We start from the raw sequence: 23,644 nt of genomic DNA, 5'->3' as shown, positions 1-23,644 counted from the left end.
TGTCTAAAATATGGTTTATTAGTTACTGAATACTTTAAGGGTAATCTAGTTAATGCAGTAACTTTGAAGTTATTCATCTGAGAAAAGACTGCTGTCAATGAGATTAGGCAGAAAAAAAAAAAAATGTTGTTTTAAAACCAGAGTGCTACTTTTTCAAAATTCATTTCTTTCAACTGCCATCTCTGATGCAAAGCAGCACACACTAAACATTACTGCAGCGGCACTAATAAGCTACAGACTTACCAGGTACCATGTGGCACCTGAATGTCAGTCCCTGTCATAAGGAATCATTAAAGACTCACACCAGAAGGGAGCGGGAGCAGCCAGTCAGCGCCCTGTGGAAGGTGCCACAGCCTGTACCCCTTTCCCTAACCATGTCCCCTCCATTAAAGCCACACCCATTCTCATTTTTTTCTTCCCATCTTCTGATGCATGGTGGACTACACAAGATTGTAATGAGAATAAATGAGGTCCCGATTGTCCTTCAAAATTGGCCATTAGCCTGTAAGCAAAGCTTGTGCCTGTGCTCCTGTGTCAAAAAGGTACTGACATACCTGAAACTCTTTCTTGTTCCAACTGCTTTGCGTAGATATTAAATATCTGTTCTTGAACTTTGCAAACAGACCTCTTGATTTTTTCCCTTCGGGTCACCATGTAAGTGAGATTACGCACCTAGAAAACATCACAGCGATGAGTTTTACAGGAACTGTGTTTCTATAATGTTGTCAATCTGTGCTTTGAATTTGTTCAGTTTAAATACTATACACCATTTAAACAAGTTAGTTAATGTATTTAAATTTAACCTTCTTCAACACACTTCTTAGAAAAGTCTTAAATACCATGTAATTGACAGATGATTCAATCAGATTTGGGAAGCCTACAGCACAAAAGTAACTTCCATGAACATCTGGATCATCTCTACATATTTACAGGAAATCTAGGGAAATGCTTAAATACACTCAGTATTAGATGGCCTAGCACCGTTTGCTGCTTATTTTTTGGGACACAACAGAAAATTACACTTAATTAATAGCATGAGAATGGGGAGAGCTACTCAACAGTACCAGCCTTCCTGATGACCCTGCCATTGCAGTACCATGGACTGAAACAAAGGCAGGCAAGTCTCTTCATGCCATAGCACGGACTGGAAACAGTAATAAAATAATTATTATGCCTATATCTCATCGGTTTTTTACTAGAAAACTACATTTCTGCGCTTAAAATGTGACATTCTAATCTAGACAGCTGCGTAAGCTCTAGGAGAGTGGTGGTTGTGAAATTTTATTTCTTTGCTAAAGTCCTGCTCGATTTAAGGCTTCCAGTCCTGGGACAGCCAGTACTTCAATTAACTGTCACTACGCTGTGGGGTTGGTGTGGCCTGGTACCCCGCCCCGTACAGCGCGGGGGGGCCTTTTGTACTTTGCCGACTCTGATCCAAGCTGCGCAACAGCTGTGTCATGTCTGCAGAATTGCCTGGTTCATTAGTGAACTGGGTAACAATTTCAAAATCTGTTTCCAGATGGATGACACCATCACTAATGTTATTCATAATCAAGTCTACCTGACTTTATCTTGAATATACAATGAGTAGGAACAACAGAGTAATAAAATATTAAAAATATTACTAAAGTGTTATATCCTGTTTTGACATCACACTTAAAAATGGAAAGGATACCTACAGAATAATTTAAGATGCCGTGAACATAGTGACAAACTCATTGAGCTGATCAAAGAGACTACTACACCTGTCTTCTACAAAGGATGCAGTAGGTGCGTGAGCATCTGCCATCCTGACTGAAGGATTAGATGCTAACCTGGAGGAGAGGCTTTAGTTCACCCACAGGTTATTGAGGCTGAGGTAGGGCCTCCTGAGCCCAGTTCCATACGTTGCCTACCTACACAAGCTATATGCTGTACGGGCGTGAAAAACTGAAATAATAATGTTAGTGCTCTTTCTGGCTCTAACATCTTAAACTCTACTACTTAACCCCCCCCAAAAAACCCAAAAAGGAAGGAATTTGGGTCATCAGAGGATCAGATGTACTTAAAACACCGAACTGACCCTAGTGAACTGTTCTTTAAACATTCAAAACCTGATTGAGCGGAGTATCACGTGCCTCCCCAACCTACTACACAGAGTCCAGGGAAACGTCCTATGCTGTGTCAATGGAAAACAGATCTGCTCCAACTCAACGTAAGCATTACAATCTTTTCCTTCTTGCACACCAGATGAAAGGAGCAGGGAAAGCCCTTAAAGGCTAAAAAAGCTGCTGCTGGGGTTGCACTACAGGCCCCAGTCATCAGTGCTAATCATTAAAAAAAGCACAAGCAGAAATATGACAATCCAGTTATGAGGAGACCGGATGCTACACACCAAGACCCACTGCCCTGTGAACTGGCCCTCCGTTTGACAAGGGTAATCGGTGCAACCACTCTGCTCTGCAGAAACTGAGTGTTAACAGTCTTTTCTGACTACACAACTTTGAGTGAAGGTGCAGCACAGAGTGCCTGCATGCTGGGCAGTAACAGAGAGCTCCGTATGGAAGCTCGGCTAATGAAGGCCGGCACACCTTGCACAAGCGCAGGCGGGGGCGGTGGCTTACCCGCTCTAGATCCTGCCGGAGGTGGGTGAAGAGCTGCAATCTTCTGAATAGAACATCCTGTTCCCGTTTAGCCAGGTTGTCCTCTTCATCCTTCTTTGGGGTAATCAAAGGCTTGTTGAAGTGGGCTTTTCTTTTTAGTTTCCAGTACTGGTAAAGGAATTCCACCGGCTCCTCCGGGAGCCGCAGCGCTTTAGCCACGTCCAAAGACTCAACAAATGTATAGAACTCATCCTCCAGTTGCTGGAGCTTTTGCTTGCGGAGGCTCACTCTGTGTGCCTCCTCCTGGTTTTGATCCATGCTGTGAAAAGGGTCGCTGTGGGCAGGAGGGGAGCTGTCCTGAATCCCATTCCCGTTCTCCTGGCCTGGGCCTTCACTGAAAGCGTCATCATCCACTTTCTTGCTGGAGCTGTGCTTGGGACAGTACGACTTAAATTTCACCTCATCGTTCTCCGCCAGTATGGTCTTCATCTCCAAGCCACGGTCAAACGCACAGGTGACGTGAAAGGCTGTTCTGCAGTTCTTCACTGAACACTACAGAAATTAAAATTAATCAAATATAAATTTAAGAAGCCACGCTGCCTAAAACTACTCGAGCAGCCAGAACTGCTTTGGAAGACTGACCCTGTTACCGTGCTCTGCTTCTATGCTGTGTGTACTTTCTTGCTCTCTTTTAATTAGGGTTATGATTTAGGGCTTTCAGGCCAGGCAAGGATCAAGTGGCCCAGTGGGACAGGAGTGGTTAACCCCTCCCCAGCCCAATCACACTATTCAATAACCAGCAAATCCACAAGAGGAGCGATCTTAAGGTCAGCAGAGCCACTCGCATAAGGCAGCATTACACAAAGGGCAACATTCCCCCTTTGACTGTGCCAGCATGACCGAGGGGGAAAAACGGCTCAGTGGCTCCAGGCCGGTCTGGTTCTTTTAATTAAAAGTCTTTCCCAGCACCTGGACCCATGCTACCCAAAAGGCCTCAGCTGAGGGGAATTTTTTTTTTTTTTCCCCTGTTATCCCAATTTTAGAATGTCAAATATTAAATCACTGTCAATCACTACTGCACTGACTAACACCTTCACTTCACCTGGGAAATGAGAACAGGAAATTCAATTTTTTGTCATTTTTCTTCCCTCCCAGTGAACCCAGCCATCATGGAGTGATGGGCAGTCGTTCAGCTGACTTAGCACTTCATTTCAATTGTAAGTAACTTTCTCTTGCAAAATGCTGTCATAGCTATTGCCAGCCACACAGTGGAAGGTTTACACACCCCCACATATATATATAGAGAGAGATATATACACACGGACATATATACACACATGCATACATATGCATTAGTATCAACTCACACCTCTGCCTCCAGTGAAAAAAATCTGAAGTGGAAATGACCATTAGTGCTATTAACTAGGAGGAAAGAAAACTATGCTTAATCCAAGTTATCTCCCCTCAAAGAGAACTGCACTGCACTAGGGTATTTACCCAGTACTTTGTAAAGAAGCCAGGTATATTTCTCCTCTGGGTTTTCCTGCTCAGGCTGACTCAGCCAGATGGCATATAAAGGTACAACAGAGTTTAAACTGCAGAAGTTTCAAATGAACATTCTTTAATAAAAGCAACATATAAAAGGAATTTAAAAATACCAAAGCATCTTTTGCCTTTTCCCCTCTTGCTAACAAATGGCAGGAGCAGCCCAACTGGAACACCAAACAGGACAGAGGAGTACTCCAGCTATGGTTTCCAAGCTGCTGTCATTTAGAATCATCAGCTCTTCGTGTGGCTCGTGTTTTACTGGGAGAAGAGGGGAAAGCCTCTCTCGTCGGAAGGAAATCTGAACCTGGGAGAACGTGCAGTCTCATTTTTCCCAGCTTATGGCAACTGCTCTCTGCCCAGCCTGACACAAACATCCTGCTGCCGGCTTTTCTAATTGTGGTGCACATCTCAATACCATCTCTGGAGGCTCGCTCACTTGCTCTGTTCCTCCAGTTAATGCTACTTCCTATCTATTGCAGCAGCTTTGTATAATGTTCTTCTCTGCTGCATACAACTTCACACCACAAATCTAAATATTTCTCACTGCTAGCTTTAATGATACCAAGATTTGCACAACTCTTCTAAAATGTCAAGCAAAACTGCAGGGTTTTTTTGTCTCTCCCCTGTAATTTCAAATGTAGAACTACCTGAAGTGGCAGCCCTCGTGTCTGCATGTCATCCTGTGTCATCGCAAGGGGAGAGGTGGTATCAGAAGAAATATGGAAGGACACACACACACACTCCTGCACACTAACATACACAAACACTGAAGCATTCAACTTCAACTGCTGTGAGCTACCCCTCAGAACAGGTCTGGAGAAAGGACAAAACAGTTTCAACTACGTAGCAGCGGCCAAGAGGAAGGGGACAGCTCTGCAAGGAGGTATTACGATTGCAAATTTATATGCTGTGGACAGATTTATTTTCTCTACTTAACATTTACTATTTTATACATTCCTTAAATGGAAACAGACTGATCGCTTTCACTGGAACTACTGCTGCATTGCTGCTTTACAGCTTTTTCTGGCAACCTCAACAAATGACTCAGAGCAGAGGAAAAAAGGAAATGGATAAAACCTAATTTTTAAAAAGTGTAGGGCTTGAGCAATTTGTGTGTCTTAATGCAGGTCTTACCATCCTGGATCCTGTAACATTAAGCTAGCCACAAAACAGGAAGAGCTCTACTTCTTCAGACTCCTTATGAGACAGTCATATCCTCCTATCTCAGGGAGCTTCTGAGGATCATTTTGCTGAAGTATTTGAAGCACACTGAAGGTGAAAAGCATTACCACAAGACTAGACTACATTTTGTTCTTTTTCTATGCAATCACAGCACGGCCCTGAGTGGGTCACCTGTCCTTACTCTCCCTCATCATTTGTTCTCAGGTAAGGTAGATTAAAGTTGTGTCTCATTCCTCAGGAAACCAAGTAGCTCCTTTCAAAAATTTGGGGCTTGGTAATGTGTTTTGTCACTCTCTCTGGATTTTGAAATTGTTCTTAAAATTACTATTTAACATTTCTGAGTGATTTTTGCGCTCTACAGGATCTGTAAGTGCTTTACCACTAACAACCCAGTATCGATGTGCATGTGAAACCACACTGCCCAGTCTGAAATGCTCTGGTGCGGATCAATTCAGTTATTTAACAGCAACAACTCACAGCTATGGTGAGAAAGGCTGAATCCATATCCAAATGAAACTGCAAAGAGAATTTCAGAAGTATGCAATGAGACAAACTGGCACTGGCCCAAGAATGTGAGTCGTTGGCATGAAACGGCTTTATAGTTTACTTATCTATTGCATATGGAAACCAGTCTTGTTGGAACTGTGAAGATCAGACACTTGGCCTGAATTTTTCCCCATCTTGCTGTTTCGGGCAGTCCCCATCCCTGAGCTCAAGCGAGTACCAGAAGTCAGAATGTGGCACTGCTGCTGAGCAACCTGAACTGGGAAACTCACATCCAGGAGGTGTTTTTTCCCCCTTAGAAACGCCAGGAGCTCCAGAATCTACCCACAACCACTGGAGGAAACAGGGCTTATTCCCTCAGCTTGTGGCTTGCCTGAATCTCAGGGCAGACCAGTCAAACAATCCCTTTCTTTTCTATTGCTCAAAAAGCCTAATATTAAATGATCAGATATTCTCACCAGCAATTTCAAAGCTGGACCAACAATAAAACAGTTACAGAAAAAACAGTTACAGCCAAAACAGTCCAATGTTAAGTCGTACCTAAAATTCAAAGCTAGGCGTTCACTTCCACTGACTTCAGCGAGAGCTGGGCAGGCTCTGCAGCTTAAATATTCGGGTCCTTACAGGAAATACTCAACTGCCACTGAGGTACCCAACTTGTCTTAGAAGTGACTAAAAATAGGGACTAGCAGACAGGTGCCAGCACAGAAGCCTTCAGCATTCAAGCTTTGGTTTTGTACGTGGTACATCACAGAAATACAGGTTTTTCCCTCTACTCAACAACATTTTTAAAGTTTTTTTCAGTGTACTAATAAACATATCAGCATATCCACAAATTATGAAGTCCTTTGGGATGACCTGGCTATTAAAATTTTACTAGAAAGTAAGAGCACGCCACCATTCAGAAGCACTTTGTGTGCAGTTAAGTCCGCAGTAACAAACAGGAAATCACAGAAAGCTTACTGTGGATATATATTTTGTCTATCTACTAAAAACTGACAAAACAAGACACACGGACATTTGTGCAATTAAATTACCTGTATAGAAGCTCCAACTTTTTCATTACAAAGGCTGCACACCAGTGCCCATCTACTGCTGGGAATGTGAGAAACCTTCGTAATGGGCTCCATTTTTTCTGGGCTGCCAATGCTCACCTAAGAGAAAAAAAGGTTAAAAACCACAGAGTGACTATCACGCTCTGAACTGAAAAGGGAAACAATTTTATCAAAGAAATCAAATTCCTCGTGTGCATATGCAAAATCAGCATGTTCCAAGTTCCTCAGTTTATAAGGAACTAAAAGATTAAAATTCCTTTTTTTAAAAAAAAAAATCAGTTCCTCATTGCATGAACAAAACAGTTTCAAGGTGAAGCCCTCTAATTTACAATTAGCATACAGGATGAATACTTTGATTATGAGAACCCTTAGGAATTCTCACTCTCACATCCAAACCTTCCTGATTCACCTGTAACGTTCCGTTTGCAAAAATAAAACGGTACTTTGTGTGCTTGTTAAATGAGCTTTGCCAGCAGCAAAGGCCTAATTTTTTGAGGCCTATCTTTGGTTGACAAAGGCAATGTAATTACTTTACAGATGATGCTTCATTCTGCCAGACTTTGCATCTAATTGAAAATCTTCTACACTGTCTTCCTAAGAAGTACGCATGTATACACTACACTCAGTGTAGCAACGCGCACTAGGTGGAACAGTATTTTTAACAGATTTCTTCTCTCCCAGAATCACTTCAGCCCTGAACTCCCGGAGGATTGGCACCTACCTCTGGAATCCACAGAGCACAGCTAACATGGACCCACTTGGTGCCGCTCCGGGTCGGCTTCATGGCACCACCCTTCTTGGGGCACAGCAAACACTTAGGCCGAACACCAAGCGCGCAGGTCCTGCACAGCCAGCTGCCTTCCGGCACCTTCAGGATCCCATAACACGCCTGCATGCCCGTTTACAGAAAAGGGAAAGAAAGCAAAGGGGAAAACATGCATTTCTGTTACTTTTTAGCCTCTCACAACGCTCAAGATGTCCTTTATGGAATTTCTACCACCACAGAAATATCAGCTTGCGGAGGACCTCAGGATGCTTCCATGAACTTAGCCAATCACATCGCCCATTCATTCCCCAAACAGATCTTTCTGTGAAAGCAGCAGAAGTCATGACCAGCTGTTACACACAAAAAAAAAAAAAACCCACTGCCCTCTTCAGTTGGGAAAATGTAGAATGTGTTTGCCAGCCCAAAGAGCAAAGGGACTCCCAACAGACAAGAAAGCTGTTCTCAGCTCTTCAGTGCAGAATTTCACTCTCAAATCTCAGTGTAGCTTAGCCGATGGAATTCCTGCTCACGGGTTGTTAGCTTTGGATGCCATGGAATGATAGGATGAAGTTCAGTATCACAAAGACTACATGACTGTATCTGATTAAAAAGGCAAGACCCACAAATTCAAAAGCTCTGCTGTGCAATACTCAGTGTTATTCCAAAGTGTGGGGGTTTACTTATTCACGGGGAAAAGTGCAGAACAGGAACTAATTAAGATCACTTTTTTTTCCAGCAGATTGCATCTTTAAGGAGAGCCTGGTCCAAATTACTGTCAATTTTAACCCTCTTAGGTTTCCGATTCGATGTGATCAGAGACTAAGGATCAGAGAAGCGCTACAGGTCTAAAAACATCCACTTTACTCTGAGCCTTACAGCTGTCATAGGCGCCTTTCTTTACCGTTAGTACAAATGCAGTTAAGTAACCCAGGCAAGAAAATGCCATTCTTGCTCATTGGCCAACACTGCTTTCCAAACACTGAATGACAAAGCAAACTTCTTAAAGCTGGGAAGGAAGGATAGGCTGACAGGAACACATCTGCCACGGAAACAGATATGCTAAAATCGTATCTGCTCTTCCGTGCTAAGAAGACTGAACTGCCACAAAAAGGTAACACATGATAGCACTTCATTAGCTCAGCTCAGGTCAGCAGGTTCTCAATTAAAATGACTCTGTTAAGTCCTACCTGTGTCCCTACTGATTCCCTGAAAAGTTCTTTTTTCCTCTCCCCGCTGAGCCCGAGTTGCTGATACTAAAGGTGCATTAGCCCCAGAAGTGTGTGCAGAGGGGAAAATAGAGCAAGAGAAGTGCTCAGGTGCCAATGTACAACAATGCACATGTGTGTTTTGGGGAGGCTATTCCTCACCTTCGAAGTTTCTCCACATATACACAATTCTACTTTTCACCCTCTTAGCGTGACATTTCTAGAATTACACATAACAATTCTCTTCAATCGCATAATTTCTGAATTCATCCTACCACTCAATGGTGAACTCTGCAAGAACTTAACAGATCAATATCTGTCACTGGAAAAAATCCAACCTGTTATGTTTAATGGTTTGGGAAAGTTTCTGTCATCACCCTACACTCCCCCAAGGTGCCCTGGCCGCCATACCTGGTGCACGCAAATATTGCATTTGTCACAAAACACCATTTCGTTGCCGTCTTCTCCATCTGGAGACTGACAGACGTCACAGACAACATCTTCGTCATATTCAATACCGAGTCCTTCTTCCGTCTCGATAGCATGATTCATGTTATCGTAGCATCGTTGTTCAAACTCCTCTATGACCCTTTCCATCGTGTACTCGTCCAGCTCAGGCATGCCTGGGAAACAGGAGTTATTACTTATTTAAAGGAAAGAGTGATCACCACCACCTCCACGCACAACTCCAGCTTCTTTTTTTTCAACAGCTGAGTAGATATAGCTGACCCCCACAAGTACACATTTCATTCCTAGACAATCATGCCTATTCCAGCACAAACTAGGGAAACTGGGGGGCAAAAGTCAAAGAAGTCTTATAACTGTATTAAATTAATAGAAGTGGAGTCTCCAAACCAATCTTTCAAAATCCTGAGACAAACTTTCATAAGCTGATATTGGCTTCCTGGTCTTGTTCTCATTTTTCTTTCTGGGACAGCACCATCTATGTCTTTTGCTTCAATATTGCAACCCAGATGTTGACTCTTCGGTAAAAGATTTGAGAGTGTTCTGAACCAAAAGTGATGGGGGCAGAGGGAGGAAATCAGTGACATAATAATCTGCTATGATACTTGTAGCAAATCTGCAGTTTCTAACAACTGTTGGTTTTTCACAGGTTCCAACCCAATAGGGTGCAACCCCGATTAGGGTCTCCAACAGAACCTGCTATGCCAATAAATTAGGTTGTTTTCAAAGGTGAAAAACACAGTTGTAATAAATACAACATCAAATCTGGGACAATAAATAAATGCAACATCTGAACTAGGATATGGTCTTTTCAAACAGCATCCATCAGAAAATTATTCATGACACCACAGCTATAGGCTGATGATGTTATAGTATTCTGTAATTTGAATTTGTTAATTATATTAAATTACTGTTATAGACCTGAAAAAATACCTATCATAGAAGCAGCAAGAAAAATATCAAAAAAGCGCAGTGCTTCCCCCCGACTTCCATCTCTCACTTGCCGTGACAATGAGCTGGCTGTAATACTGCCAAGTTGGCACTACGCCAACCTTTACCGCAAAACCATGCCACACAAACACCCATGAAAGCAATAAAGCTTTGCTACCGCAAGCAATCGTTTTCCTCTTGTGAAGGCAGTTTAGCACAAGAATTTCCGTGTACTCAAATCACTACAATGAAGCGTAGGCTGAGCATATTCTGCTTTTGGTCTAATTGCCAATACCTAACGTTTACTGTGACATACAGAAGATGACAACCTCATGATGTGTGTTTTAACAAGAAAATCCTCCCTCTGGCTCTCCCTGTGACTAACTGAGCCACGAATTCCACAAAACTAAGAAGAAAAAAACCTCTCCAGCTCCCCCAGATCAGAAGACACTCTACAAAAGTACTTCCAGCTTCCCTTACTGACAGGTAAACCCTTGCAGCAGAGACCAACGCATCCCACACTACCCAAACTGAGCAGCTCAAAGGCAGCAAGAGGCAACATTCAAAATCCTGTCAATGAAGGAGAGTGAATTTTGCCCTGCAGCCCAGAAATACCACCCCAGCAAAGCAGATGATACCAGGTTTTAGACCAGATTGCAAATAAATTCTAACTTCACAATGGCTATCGCTTTATAAAAAACAGAGATATGTCATTGACTGTGCATTTATAAGGGGTAAAAAAAAAAGGGAATCAAGGGGCTGCAGCTTCAGTTTGAATGTTTACAGTCATCCTTTTAAAGACAGAATACACATTTTCAGTACCTGAAGCACTCCAACAGGTCTCAAAGAAAACACAGGGAATTCATAGCTGCAGAGACACCATAAAGGAAGAGCTACAGCTGCAGATCAGGAAATAATTTGCTTTTCAAATGCCTATTCGCAGTATTTGTCGATTGCAGCGTCTGCTAGAGCACCCAGGTACGTATTTGGAGACCCACAATGTACTGCCTCATACTGACAGGAGCATTTCCTTCCCTCTGCGTACAGCAAAACTGAGGGGATAGAGACTGAGAGCAAATGAACTACAAGAAACTACACCAAAACACAATATCGAAGATCAGATCCATCAAATTCTAGCTGTTCGGTGTTTCATGAGCAATCTGTACTTTTGAAGGTTCTGTTGGTGTAGCAGAATGGCTTCCGCAGGGCTTCACGCACAGGTACAAATCTCCAATGAAGCTCCTCTTGTACACTTTATCACTAATGTTATTGACACCCCAGTGTAACACTGCAGTAGCCCTCCTGTGGTTTTGGCAAAAGACAGAGAGGATTATCTACACTGGATAGACGGGTATCAATTTGAAATTTTTTTTGAAGAAAGTTGAGAGGACTTGCTGCTGCTTTCCTGAAGATAACTGGAAAGGTAACCTAAACTCTTGAATCATTAACTGTTTTGAAATCATCTAAGCCCAATACTAAACATGAGCAGGCCTGACTTGAGATCTGGGAAAAAAGCCTGGGTAAGAAACCAGGTCAAGGCTGGGTTATCTGTTTCTTCCATATGTGCGTTTAAAAAGGAGAAACTTTTAAAGAGTTATAAATGGTCAGTTTGTGGCTTTGCCAGTCTTAAGCCATGCCACATATGGGCTACAGCCAGGTAAAACCCGTATGACTAAACTGTAATGCAAAGCAGGGAACTGCCATAATGCTAAAACAAAAAAAGCCAGTGTTCACCAGCATGTCCAGACCTCTTCCATCTGGCACAGCATCTTCTCCCTTATCTAAACAATGTGGTAAAAGTTCTATGCTGACTTACATCCTCTTCAATTCCATTGAAATCCTCTCCTGAAGCATACCCCAAAGAAATGTTCCTGTACTTGCCCTGCTCCCCAGCCCCTTCCCACACACAAACCATGCTGTAGAAAAGGGAACATTTCTCCCCTTGTGACAGCTCCTCTTCCTGCTTCGGAACCGTAGCACATGGACACAGCAAGGTTTGGGAGGTTTCTCCAATAAATGACTGCGGGAATTCCTTCCTGTCTCGTTCCCTGCACAATTCAGCTGGCGTGGGTCCTCTAAACCTCCCAGGACTCCTCGTCTACCTTCTTCACACTGAACACCACTAGCTAAAAAGACGATACGGACATGTGACGCAGAGAAAAATAAATTTAAAAAGGACTAACTAGAAAAAACTACCTGAATGGTCTATCTAATGTTCTCTTCAAGGACCTCGATGGCAAAATGGGAACTTTGTGAGAATTCCCTTGTGAAGCAGAAAGCAGCAAAGCAAAAAACCATGTGGCCGGATTCTAACATGAAATCACAAGCACTCATTGCTCACCCATTTCTTTGAATTCTTCATTGGCAAGTTGCAACCATGCTACATCCACGTCATTGAGATCGTAGCGACACACACTGTCTGCTAAGGTTCGAATGTCAACATAGCCCAGCTCTGGAGGCTCCGAACCTGACGAAACGATGTACTTCCTGGGACGCGTAAACGTGACAGCTTTCGTCTCAGACACAATCCTAAAACAAACAGACAAGCAGACATCAGGTATGCTGGGTTGCTGAGAGACCTGTTTCTAGAGAATTCAAAATGCCTCATTCTAAGTGACTAACCATCATCAGCAATCATCTAACCATCTAAGTAATCATCTTGCACCACTGAGATGGGAAAACAGTACAGTGCGCTTTTGTAACAGACTGACGGTTATTATAAGAAATTAATTGGAGTTGTCTAGAAACCCAATTCATTACCAGAATTCTAAAATAAAATTAAAAGATTAGAGGATAAAGCTGTCCTTACCTGAAATTCACACTTTTTTAAAGCTAGAGTAGGAACACTGTATTTATGTAGTGTTGGTTGCCACATACACAGATGTTAAGCTCTGTTTTAAGACTTTTTTTAAAAATCAATCTGTTTAACTACAATACCAAGATCAAGAAAATTCAAGGAAAAAAGTAGTATTTCCTGCTACATTTGAAGTTTTCTTTCTTAAAGTATGTTTCTTCTGAATTTTTTGTTGTATAAGCGTGTGTAGCTACAGAACTGCCATCTTTGTGAAATTCAGAAGACCTTTCCAGAGAGAATGAGTAATTTGCACTAGCTTCACCTTCACTTACCCAAGCAGATCCAAGCTCTGGCATCCTGGGTCTGCACTTCCTCTTTCACAATCACTAATGGCATGCTGGGCCAAGTGCAAATATTAATCAGCCGCTGCTGAAATTACCTTCTCCTAGGTTTTGGCGGCTCCAGTTGGCCAACAACCAACCATGAAAGCGTATCTGAGCTGCAAGCCAACTGAAATTTTGTTCCGACTATAGGCATTGGTTCAGGAAAAGGTAAAGTACCTACAGCACATAACTTGTTCTAGGTCAGATTCCTGCAATGCCCCAACTTTGCAAAGCCAGGAGTTGGGAGCAAACCCACCCAGTTCACAAGGGACAACAGTCACAGCAAGATGACCGTCAGTCCACCTGCAGCGCAGTTCTCTCTGTAGAGGACACTGCACCGCACCTTCTCTTAGTTAACTGCACACACTGAAATTCAGTTGGATGAAACCCACTTCACAATGTGACGTTGGTACCTCCAGGAGTGACAGGCCACACTGTCAAACGACAGCCTCCCGCAGTACCAGTGTTGACGATTTTTTGGTGCTCTAGTGCTACAAGGGAGGAGATAGCACCATTCCGTGTGGACACAACTGTCTGCTGGAAACAGCCTAAGTTCCACGACAAGCATGACATCCTCCACGCTATTTGGGCCCCATCTGAGATCCAGCGTGTTAACTCCTCCTATCAGAAGACCCTGATCTGCCACTACTGTCACTACACATACATCTCAGTAAATCCTCAACCTATTTCAGTCTCCTGCACAGCCTTACATCTTCCTCTCATCTAGCTTATTTCAGACACCAATCTGAGAAATGGTGGGCAAGAGCCAAATGCTGAATTTGGGGCTTCTGGCATGCAGAAGAGGACTGTGGAAGAATATGAATCTGAATGACCTTGCCAGCCTAACTGCACTGCCCAAACTGTCCTGGTCATACTGCACAGTATTAAAATATTACAGACTACTACATCTCACAGAGAATTTATTTTAAACTGGGCACTGCTCTCTGAATCTTCTGTACCATAATTCCTTCCTGAGTACCTCTCCACAGTGAAATCAGAACCCCTGGGCAGCACCCTGCACATGCTGTCTAAATACCACTGTAGTGGCACAGAAGAAATAAGCACAGGTGCTCTGGCTTCGAAACAAACCACCTCCATCTCTTTACTTCTGTGACAGAAGTTTAAAAAAACCCAACTTACTACATACCAAAAAACACATTCAACTGAATTACCCATCTGACTGCACGCTTACACTGAATCACCACACAGACTCGCTCCTTTCCCCACCCCTCTGAACCTACTCTTACTGCCCTGACTAGTCGCTACAAGGCCAAAACCTTTCATTCTTCATTCTGTACCTCATTAGCATCAGCTACCTGTACTGCGTTTCGCTTCTGTTCTAAATAGCTACTATTTGACTACTTCTGATTGAATCCACAGAACATCTCCCTCCCCTCCCCAAGTTAGGCACAGAACCGTTCCAGCACTCCAGCACCGCCACGGCAGGGCTCTCCGCGTGTTTTATGAGGGAGCAAACAGGGTGATAACCAGGCCACTCTGACCAGCAGGCACTCACCAGTGGAACCATATGGGATAGCTCAGCAACTAAAACAAGAGTGGTGCCTCCTGTGCTGATATCTACAACTGTGGGTTCCTTCTTTCCCTATCTCCTTTAATAACACATGTTAAGTTGGGAGGAACACCTCTGTTGACCAGTGGTAGAGAAAAGCTCTCTCCTAAGTGAGCACCTGGATCTGACATAGCCACCAAACCACCTCCCTGAAAGCTACAGGCTGGGGATCCCCTGGAAGGTCTCCCTCTGCTAAAGTCCACGGGTCTCCTGGCCCTCCTGCAGCCTTGGCAGATGCTTGACAGAGAAAGCAGTGAGGAGAAGACAATATGAACACACATGTACAACATGTGTGCATTTATGCAGGGACTGGGTGAGATCAGTGTGGAGCAGACTACGAGCACTGCAGGGAAACAGTATGCTCCCATGTTCTAAACTGCACAGCAGAGTGGAAAATGCCGAGTTCTCCTTGGAGCTCCAGGTCCAATCTTTCAGAAGGAGAAGGAAGGAAAGGGTTACCTGATGTGCAAGTAAGTTCCTCATTGTACAGACCTAGCAGGGCTGTGCAGCGGTCTACAAGTTGCTGCAGAGAACCTAAAAGTGCTAACAAACATTCCTGCAGTGCCCCTACTGGAAGGTTAACACTGGCAGATGGAGACCTGACAGCAGCAGTGTAGCATCACCCAGAATCTTCTGCTGTGTATCACAGCTTGGGCTGTTCTGGCCTCACCAGCACTGGTGGGTCATTTGGTAATGCCTTATGGGCCAGCCTGGTCTTACTCAAAGAGACCTAGTATGATTAAATGGCAATAATCCTTGTTCTTCTCACCTCCTCCAACTCCAATCCCAACTAAGCATAAAATAGATAAGACAGGCTGCAGCACACTCCTGCCCTTACAACTGTACTGTTTAATTTGAAACAGAAAATAGTATAGAAGTGTAACTAACAAGGTAAAGAAAATAAGGGTTTCTTGGATAAGAAACCTCACATTAACGTATTTAGTTACATGCACATCTGGATGGTTCTTAAAACAGCTGAAATGTTGTACAACAAACAATTTCCTAAGTTAGTAAATGAAACAACCAAAAAACCAAAGTGAAACCAAATAAACGCTGTATTTTCTCTAGCCCTTAAATCTGGCTTGTCTAACTGTTCCTTGAAAGGAACCTATGGCTCAGAACTAAGCACAAGAAGCATCAGACAAGGGCTCTCCCAGCAATACTGAGTGAGGTCAAATCTGGGCTTATATCAGAAGCTATTTTTAAGGTTCTGTCATCACACTCCATCCTAACATAACGCTAAAAATGATTCTCTGACATTCATATTTCAACACGCAGGCAGAACAGGCCTGACTCTTGACCTCTCCAACCATTCAAAAAGCTGAGGCAGGTTGCTCTTCGTCTCTGAGAACCAAGACCTTTCTAGCTAGACACTGTGGAATAAAGCTCAAGAAGCCAAGGCAAAGTAGACATAAGCTGCTAGCATAAATGTATGTGAATTTGTTTACATTCCTCCAAACTATACCTGGCTACTGGTTCTGGGATGGTCCCTGGGCTAACTGGCACCTGAACTCCCTTTTCCCACTCCTGCCTCCAGGGGTCTGCCAGCACATAGTATTCATCAGGGTTCAGCTGGAAGGAGTCATGTAACTTCATGGCAGTGATCAGGTCCGTTCTGAACACCTGCAAAGAGAGTGACCAAGAGAGAAAAATACAGACACTGACATTTGATATTTACACTCTATGATTCACAGCTTCAGGGTAACCATGGAGCACAGTGTGTAACAAGGTCACTATATCAACAGTGAACTAACCCAGCCCACTGCAGGACAGAAGTTTAGCTTCATTGCAGGGAAAGGGGTGGCTGAAGATGCAAATACTGACAGAATGACTTCCAGCTAACTCCACGACAAGTTCTGGCGCTCCCCCTGCACTGGAGATATGATGCTAAAAGGTGCTACCCACTTTTACCTCCGTTTTAGCTGCGATAAAAGCTGCAGGAGCTTTGTGTCTTAAAACAGCAGCACAAGGGAGACTCATTTTTACTTCAAGCTTTTTTTTTTTTTTAATTATTGGAGCTCTGAGTAATCCAAAGACATTCTAGAAATTCCCTGTGGTAGAAATCAAGGCGTGACCCTACCATGACCACCCACAAGAGGAAATTCTAAGGAGATGACTCTTTGTGCAAGTATTTAAAATAATAACCCAAAAGATCAAATAAGACCCAAACTGGAATTCAGGTGGCAGTTCAGCACAGGTGCGTGTTATTCCATCAGCTACAGACACCTCTGCATCATACCTGTAATTTTACTTTGCTTTTGCAAAGGCATCCATCTCTATAACAAGCTGGACGTCTGGCTACTTTTGGCTTAGCAGCCATAAACAAGCAGCAATGCTGCCTTCAACAAGCCACAGAATGAAATAAAAAGAAATTCACCCTTGTAGCAGGCATGCTGCGGTACTGTTGCGACAGCTTCAGCCTAGTTTGCCACTGCCTGTCAGCGCTGCAGAAAGCAAAGGGTGCTATCGCAGGCATCAGAACTACAAGCCTGTGCTTGTTCACACCTACTCCAGCCCTCCCCGCCCCACTCTCCCTGTAAGGCAAGGCTGCTGTAAACTACAGCAACTGCACTCAGCACTCCTCACCTCCACAACCACTAATTTTTAACGACTCAATGCCACATTCAAAGAAAAGGGGTAAAAAGCAACCAGGTGACAGAAAATAAGCACCACCAGGACAAGAAAAAGGTAGATAACATCTTAAGAAAAGTTCCCATGCACACATCATAGTTTGTGGTAGAGAGTCAACATCCACCCAGCCCCACGTTGCAGAATTACAAAGGAAAAGATTTTCAGGGCAGTGCTCCTAGATCCTTGCATGGGGCTGCTCGTGGGGCAAAGTGGCACGGCCTCCCAGTTTCCTACCCAGTCCCATACCAACGGCAACACTGGCTGGTTTACATTAGCTCCAGCCAACTCCTGCACATGGCTGAGGAAGAACCAGATCTATACAGACCGCTAATTAGGCAGGCCTCCCCAGGACAGCCATTTCTGTCATACACTATTCACACACCTGATATCTCAATAGATTCCCCACAATTTTTTGGGAAGTATTTTAGGGAACAGTGAACCTGATGGTTAATTATACTTCTGAGAATATCTCAAAATGTGATTCGCCTTGCCATACTGCACATCTTGAAACCTCTCCACCCAACACACACGTACTATCCCACTTCTGTCTCCTCAGTATGCTTCCGTTTCCGCTCTGGTTTTCTCATAAAAATAGCATAAAATCATGATGTTTTTCTTAACGCTTGTCTTGACATGTTTGGAAAAACTGCCGACGTTTAAAAATAAAGAATAATATAACCACGTGAAGGAAAGGGTGAATGCAGGTAATGAAATATAGTGAAATGTTTTAAACAATCAAATTACAAGTCCTGGGAGGCTCCAATCAAGAAGTGAAAAATAAGCCACAAAGCAAACTGGCTCACAAAACAAACAAGCACAGCTGGCCAGGGGATCCTGCACTTCGAAGCAATTTGAATTAAAGCAATCAAATGGCAAATGAAAAGACGACTAAAAATATACAATGAGACACAAAACTTGCTCAATTTGAGAGCCAAAATAACTCAGGCTCTCAGGCAAATCTGTCGCAAAACTCCCTCAAAAGCAAAGCTAATGCAGCACCTGACAGTCAAGAAACTCCTTCCCAGGCCAGTGGCCCTGTGACACCATTCTTTCTGCTCTAATTTCTGATGCAATCAGACTGCCTGGAGCAAAGCAGAGCTTACAGAAGTGCTGGCTTTCAGAAGCACCGAACACTTCAAAGCTAAAGGGTGAAACCCTGGCCACGCTGAAGTCAATGGGAATTCTGCCATCAACTTCAATGAGACCAGGATTTCACCCGGGGAGTTTAGCAAGTGTCACTTTTCTGCCAGCACACTTATCATCAGAATAGCGTGCTGTGGTGAGCAGAGACAATGCAAATGGAGGGAGAGGGGGGAAAAGCCTGTGGAACAAAGCTAAAGGGAAGTATATGAGAAATCCATCCAGGCTGACAAAACAGCACAAAACTGCAAAGATTCTGACAACAAATGCAAGGAAAGAGAAAGGAGAAATCAGAAGCACAGAGAAAACAACAGCAAGATTCATAATTATCTCAGATTATTTCTTGATAGCCTTGACAGGTAGTTCTTCGTGAGATAATTCTCAAAACTGGGTCTAAGGGGCTACTTCTAAGGAATGTACAAAAGATAGCTAAAGAAAGCAAGCCTAACACCAGCAAGAATAAATTCACCAGGAGTCTCCACATTCACCAATAAAAGGTCTTTAAGAGCCAACAATCAAAACAGAAGACTGGAAAACACCAGTACTAGGTGTAGTTCACACTGAACAATGAATGTGATTCTTGTGAAAATTCTTCTCTGGGACTGAGGTATGCTGTCATCGGGGAGATTAATAAAGCCTGTATTTTCTCAACATCAATCGCTCACTAATGCATCAGAAATACACGTATTGGGCAATACGTTAAATGAAGAAATTCCATATCCCAAAGCTAATGCTTTTTTGCAGCCTCTACAAAGCCCGCAGTGTACTATTTGCCTGAAGACAGGGAGATTCAGCAAGACTATTTCCAAAGAACTGGATCGCATTTATGTGTTACTAACAGTTGATCCATCTTGAAAAGTTCAAAGATTTATATCTCCCTTGGTAGGATTTCCTCAAAGCACTATGCAAGACAGAACTGTCAGGAAGCAGATTTCTAGTCTGACAAGCACTTTAACAAAGATCACATACCAAGACCCAATACCAACTATGAAATAAATGCACCTAATGTAAATTTTCCACTGTTCACAAATCAAGCTACAAAGAAACCCTGATGTCTAAAATGCTAGAAGACAGAATCCACAGCTATGTTGAATGGGTGTCAGACTGTAACAAAATTCACAGATAGAAACTGGTGCTGGCAGTGGCTGTGCCACCAACTGAACTCCCTAATCTCCTGGCAAATAAAAAAACAGGGGTGGGGGGGGTGGGGGGGAATGGCAGACAGATGCCAGCTAAAATGTAGTAAAAAGAAACAAAAATGTACATCAGAAGACATGGATCCACTACCAGAACATGTGTACAGCTTCGTATTTGATAGATGTTACAAAATGCAAATCAAATTCCACAAATACCTCAGAAGGTTTTCGATCTTCATGTTTGGAACACGAACTCCTCCGATGTCGAGATCTGGAATGCTGGGACCAGGTGGACAGACCTAGGATACAGAAATGATCATTTGCAGGCACTGCTGCCTTTTATCAATAAAAGCCTTTGCTCTCTCCGCACACCCAAGACGACCAATTGACTTCAGTGGGACTATATGAGTAAGGCAAGCCAGAGTCAGGCTTCTGTGACCAACCTCCAAAAGATTTTCATCATGAACCGGAAAATAAAAGTCATTCAGTCGTAAACTTCCACGATCGCTCTTCTGGTTTTGTTATAATTTTCTACTGGTACACACATATACTGGCTGCACTGCACTTATCAACCTTCCACCCAGCATCTGAAGAAAGCCACCTCGTAACATGCTTTCCTCTCAGCCTCAGTAAACCACTTTCTGCATATTAGTAACTGAACCAGGCCTGCTGATAGCCTGAGATGTACGCTTTAAAGCTAATGTACTGATGTCCTAAATAACTGTATCGGTTACCCAATTTTTACCAGAGCAAGCCTTTTTGAAATGAAGCACAGTGCCATGTAAAGCCCACAAAACAAGCTGTTGTCTCTTCTCCTAAGCAAATCTCTCAGTATGGTTGTACAATTTTTGCCTGCATAATTATTCATTACATTCCAAACAAATTATACCTTTTTGCCTTGAAACCTTTTGACAGAGTCTCTGTCAGCTTTCAGAAATATTGTAACAGGAAAAAAGGAAAAAGAGAAAGAACCTACACTCCACTGACAAGGTAGTGCTTTGACACCAAAGTATATTATAGCTGTGCAAATCAACTCATTTTCATTCAATAAGACTGACAGTCTTACAGTCTGGCAAGTATTTCCCACTACCAACTACACAGCAGTAATGAAAAAAAAAAAAAAGCCAATAAATTCTTATGGGTTGGAGAGATGAAGGACTTGTAATAAGGTCTATATGATAGGGAAGCTAGGACCTACATGCTGAACTCCGAAGGATGAACACAAATTTTGCAACTCTGGGCATTAACTGTAGACAAATAAAACAGAAGCGATGCAAAGGCCTTCCCACACTGCTCATTTCTTTACTGCCTGTGCACATAGATCATAGGACTAGAAAGTGTAAGGCTACAGTCCATAGAAACACCATCACCTCACATCATCCAGCAGAAACCTCCTGGGGATCAGAGAACACTGTTCAAAAAGAGATTGCATAGGATGGGATAAGTTAGCTATTAAAAATCATTTTAAAGTGAAGTAACTGTCCAAGACTTTCACTGGAAAGACATGACTGAGTAACAAGTCATCAGAAGAATCTGTTACGTTGTTATGCTTTTGTCTTTTCTTTTCAGTTAGTAATACATTAAAGAATCTGCCCCAATAAAAACCACTGTAACACAGCCATGAGTAACAGACGTTACGCAGAACATGCATAATGGTCGAAATTGAAGCAAGGTATGTGAACAGATAAAAATCTTATCTTCTGAGGTAAGAACACAGGAAATATTATTTTAAGCACATGTTAGTGTTGTAATATAAAAGCTGGTTATTTGAAAGGTTTTTAAAAAGTCACTGGCACTTTTCCTAAGCCCCTGTATTTTACAATTATAATTTTCTATTTCTATAAAGGGAAAAAAGAAACTAAAAAAGTGACCAACTGTCATTTACTGATCTGTGTAGAAAGCCAGACTCCCAAGATCATTTAACTACCATTCCATTTAAATGTTCTCTTGAAAACTAAGCAGCAGTATAAACTGCTGATGATGATCCTATCAGCCCGTACCCAAACTCAACCAAAAAAAGTCAGAGGAGCATAAGTGAAAGTACTCCAAAAGCGACAGATATAAAGCTAAAATTCACAACAGAAAAACAGATTTTTCCTGCAATATAACAATATAAATATTAAAGTTTTACCATTCAGACAGATGCTATTTCTTTAATCAACAGCCTTACTAGAAGACTTAGACCACATACACACCCACACAGGTTAGTATTTGGTTCTCATGGGTTCCGATATTTTCCATCAGCAAGACATTAATATCTGACCAACTATCCGACACTGAGGTATTCAACCAGTTAAACCACTGCACCAGCAAGTCAGTCACTTTGGAATTTCTAATTCATTTGTGATCTGTTTTGTATGCCATTGGACCTAGGGGAGGGAGCCCACATACAAGATAAGGAATTAAAAACAATGAGCTGTATTGGCAAAATGGTGTTTGATTCTGAAGTTTCTGTGGGAGAGGAGCTGGTGAGTCTGGAGGCTTTAATACAGTTGTTCCCAAGTAATGCACGCATCTGGCAAAATTAGAGCAGCAGCAGCATGATGTACTTCTGGATCTTTACCTGTGTGCTTTAATTCAGCACTGATGACAACTCACCATAAACTGAAGACAAGTAAGCAAGCATATGGGCTTTTTTTTAATGTGGGTATTAAGAGATGGATATCCACGTCTCTCTCGTGCCACAGAGAAGCTACAAAGGTGAGGAGTAAAATAATCCCTACCATATCTTCCATCTCCATTTCTCTGCTGTGTCATCTGCAGATGCTACACATCAAAGCAGTGTCTTATATGTGTACTTGTGTTTTAGACACAGACCATGTACACAAGGGTTAGGCCACTGGATTAACTAACTATTCCATGCAACATGAAAGGTCAACTCTTAGCACCAAAACTACAGAATCTTAATCTTAAATTACATTTTTAAAGTGCTACACAAAAGCACACTATGTAAAATTTCCACGCATAAGAGACAACTCAATCGCTGCCAGCCTTCTTCAGGATATTTTGTAATGAGGATTTTTTCCATGCCAACTAACTTCCTACAATGAATAAGGGAAGAAATAGTTTCTTACATAATTCTGTAATAGCTGTTTCCTTGCACATTGTGCCAGTTGTGGCTAGAACAGAGTTAATTTTCTTCATAGGAGTTAGTGTGGGGCTGTGGTTTGGATTTGTGCTGAAAACAGTGTTGTTGACACAGGGATGTTCTCATTACCGCTGAGCAGCGCTTACACAGAGCCAAGGCCTTTTCTGCTCCTCACCCCACCCCACCAGTGAGTAGGCTGGAGGTGCACAAGGAGTTGGGAGGGGACACAGCCAGGACAGGACAGCTGACCCCAACTGACCACAAGGATACCATATGACATCATGCTCAGCATATAAAGCTGGGGGAAGAAGGAGGAAGGGGGGATATTCGGAGTGATGGCGTTTGTCTTCCCAAGTGACCATTACGCATGATGGAATCCTGCTTTCCTGGAGATGGCTGAACACCTGCCTGCCAGTGGGAAGTGGGGAATGAATTCCTTGTTTTGCTTTGCTTCTGTGCACAGCTTTTGCTTTACCTATTAAACTGTCTTTATCTCAACTCACAAGTTTTCTCACTTTCACTCTTCTAATTATCTCCCACATCCCGCCAGGGGAGAGTGAGCAAGTAGCTGTGTGGTGCTTAGCTGCTGGCTGGGGTTAAACCACGACACATACAAAACCAGTGAATGAAAACACAAAATGTTTTTAGTAAGTTACTGAAGAGAC

At 42.8% G+C, this 23,644-nt stretch overlaps 1 protein-coding gene across 14 annotated transcripts in view; it reads right to left on the bottom strand.

Moving 5' to 3' along the window:
* The window catches only part of JADE1 (jade family PHD finger 1), a 110,599-nt gene that overhangs the window by 3,945 nt on the left and 83,010 nt on the right, over positions 1 to 23,644 (bottom strand). For 8 of the 14 annotated variants that reach the window (XM_075751130.1, XM_075751131.1, XM_075751132.1 and 5 more), the window contains exons 3-10: positions 20,108 to 20,190; positions 16,450 to 16,607; positions 12,579 to 12,766; positions 9,254 to 9,465; positions 7,593 to 7,760; positions 6,854 to 6,970; positions 2,604 to 3,134; positions 555 to 672 (exon numbers count right to left, since the gene is read on the bottom strand). In XM_075751130.1, coding sequence (XP_075607245.1) covers positions 555 to 672; positions 2,604 to 3,134; positions 6,854 to 6,970; positions 7,593 to 7,760; positions 9,254 to 9,465; positions 12,579 to 12,766; positions 16,450 to 16,607; positions 20,108 to 20,190 — 1,575 coding nt within the window. Of the gene's footprint in view, positions 1 to 554; positions 673 to 2,603; positions 3,135 to 6,853; positions 6,971 to 7,592; positions 7,761 to 9,253; positions 9,466 to 12,578; positions 12,767 to 13,363; positions 13,860 to 16,449; positions 16,608 to 20,107; positions 20,191 to 23,644 lie in introns of those variants that run through there. The other 6 variants (XM_075751137.1, XM_075751138.1, XM_075751141.1 and 3 more) reach the window with 2 other exon arrangements.

Source organism: Balearica regulorum, chromosome 4 (assembly GCF_011004875.1).
Source record: "Balearica regulorum gibbericeps isolate bBalReg1 chromosome 4, bBalReg1.pri, whole genome shotgun sequence".
In the NCBI taxonomy this organism is placed as follows: domain Eukaryota; kingdom Metazoa; phylum Chordata; class Aves; order Gruiformes; family Gruidae; genus Balearica; species Balearica regulorum.
Note: the sequence above shows the minus strand (reverse complement) of the source record. Positions and strands in the feature narration are given on the sequence as shown.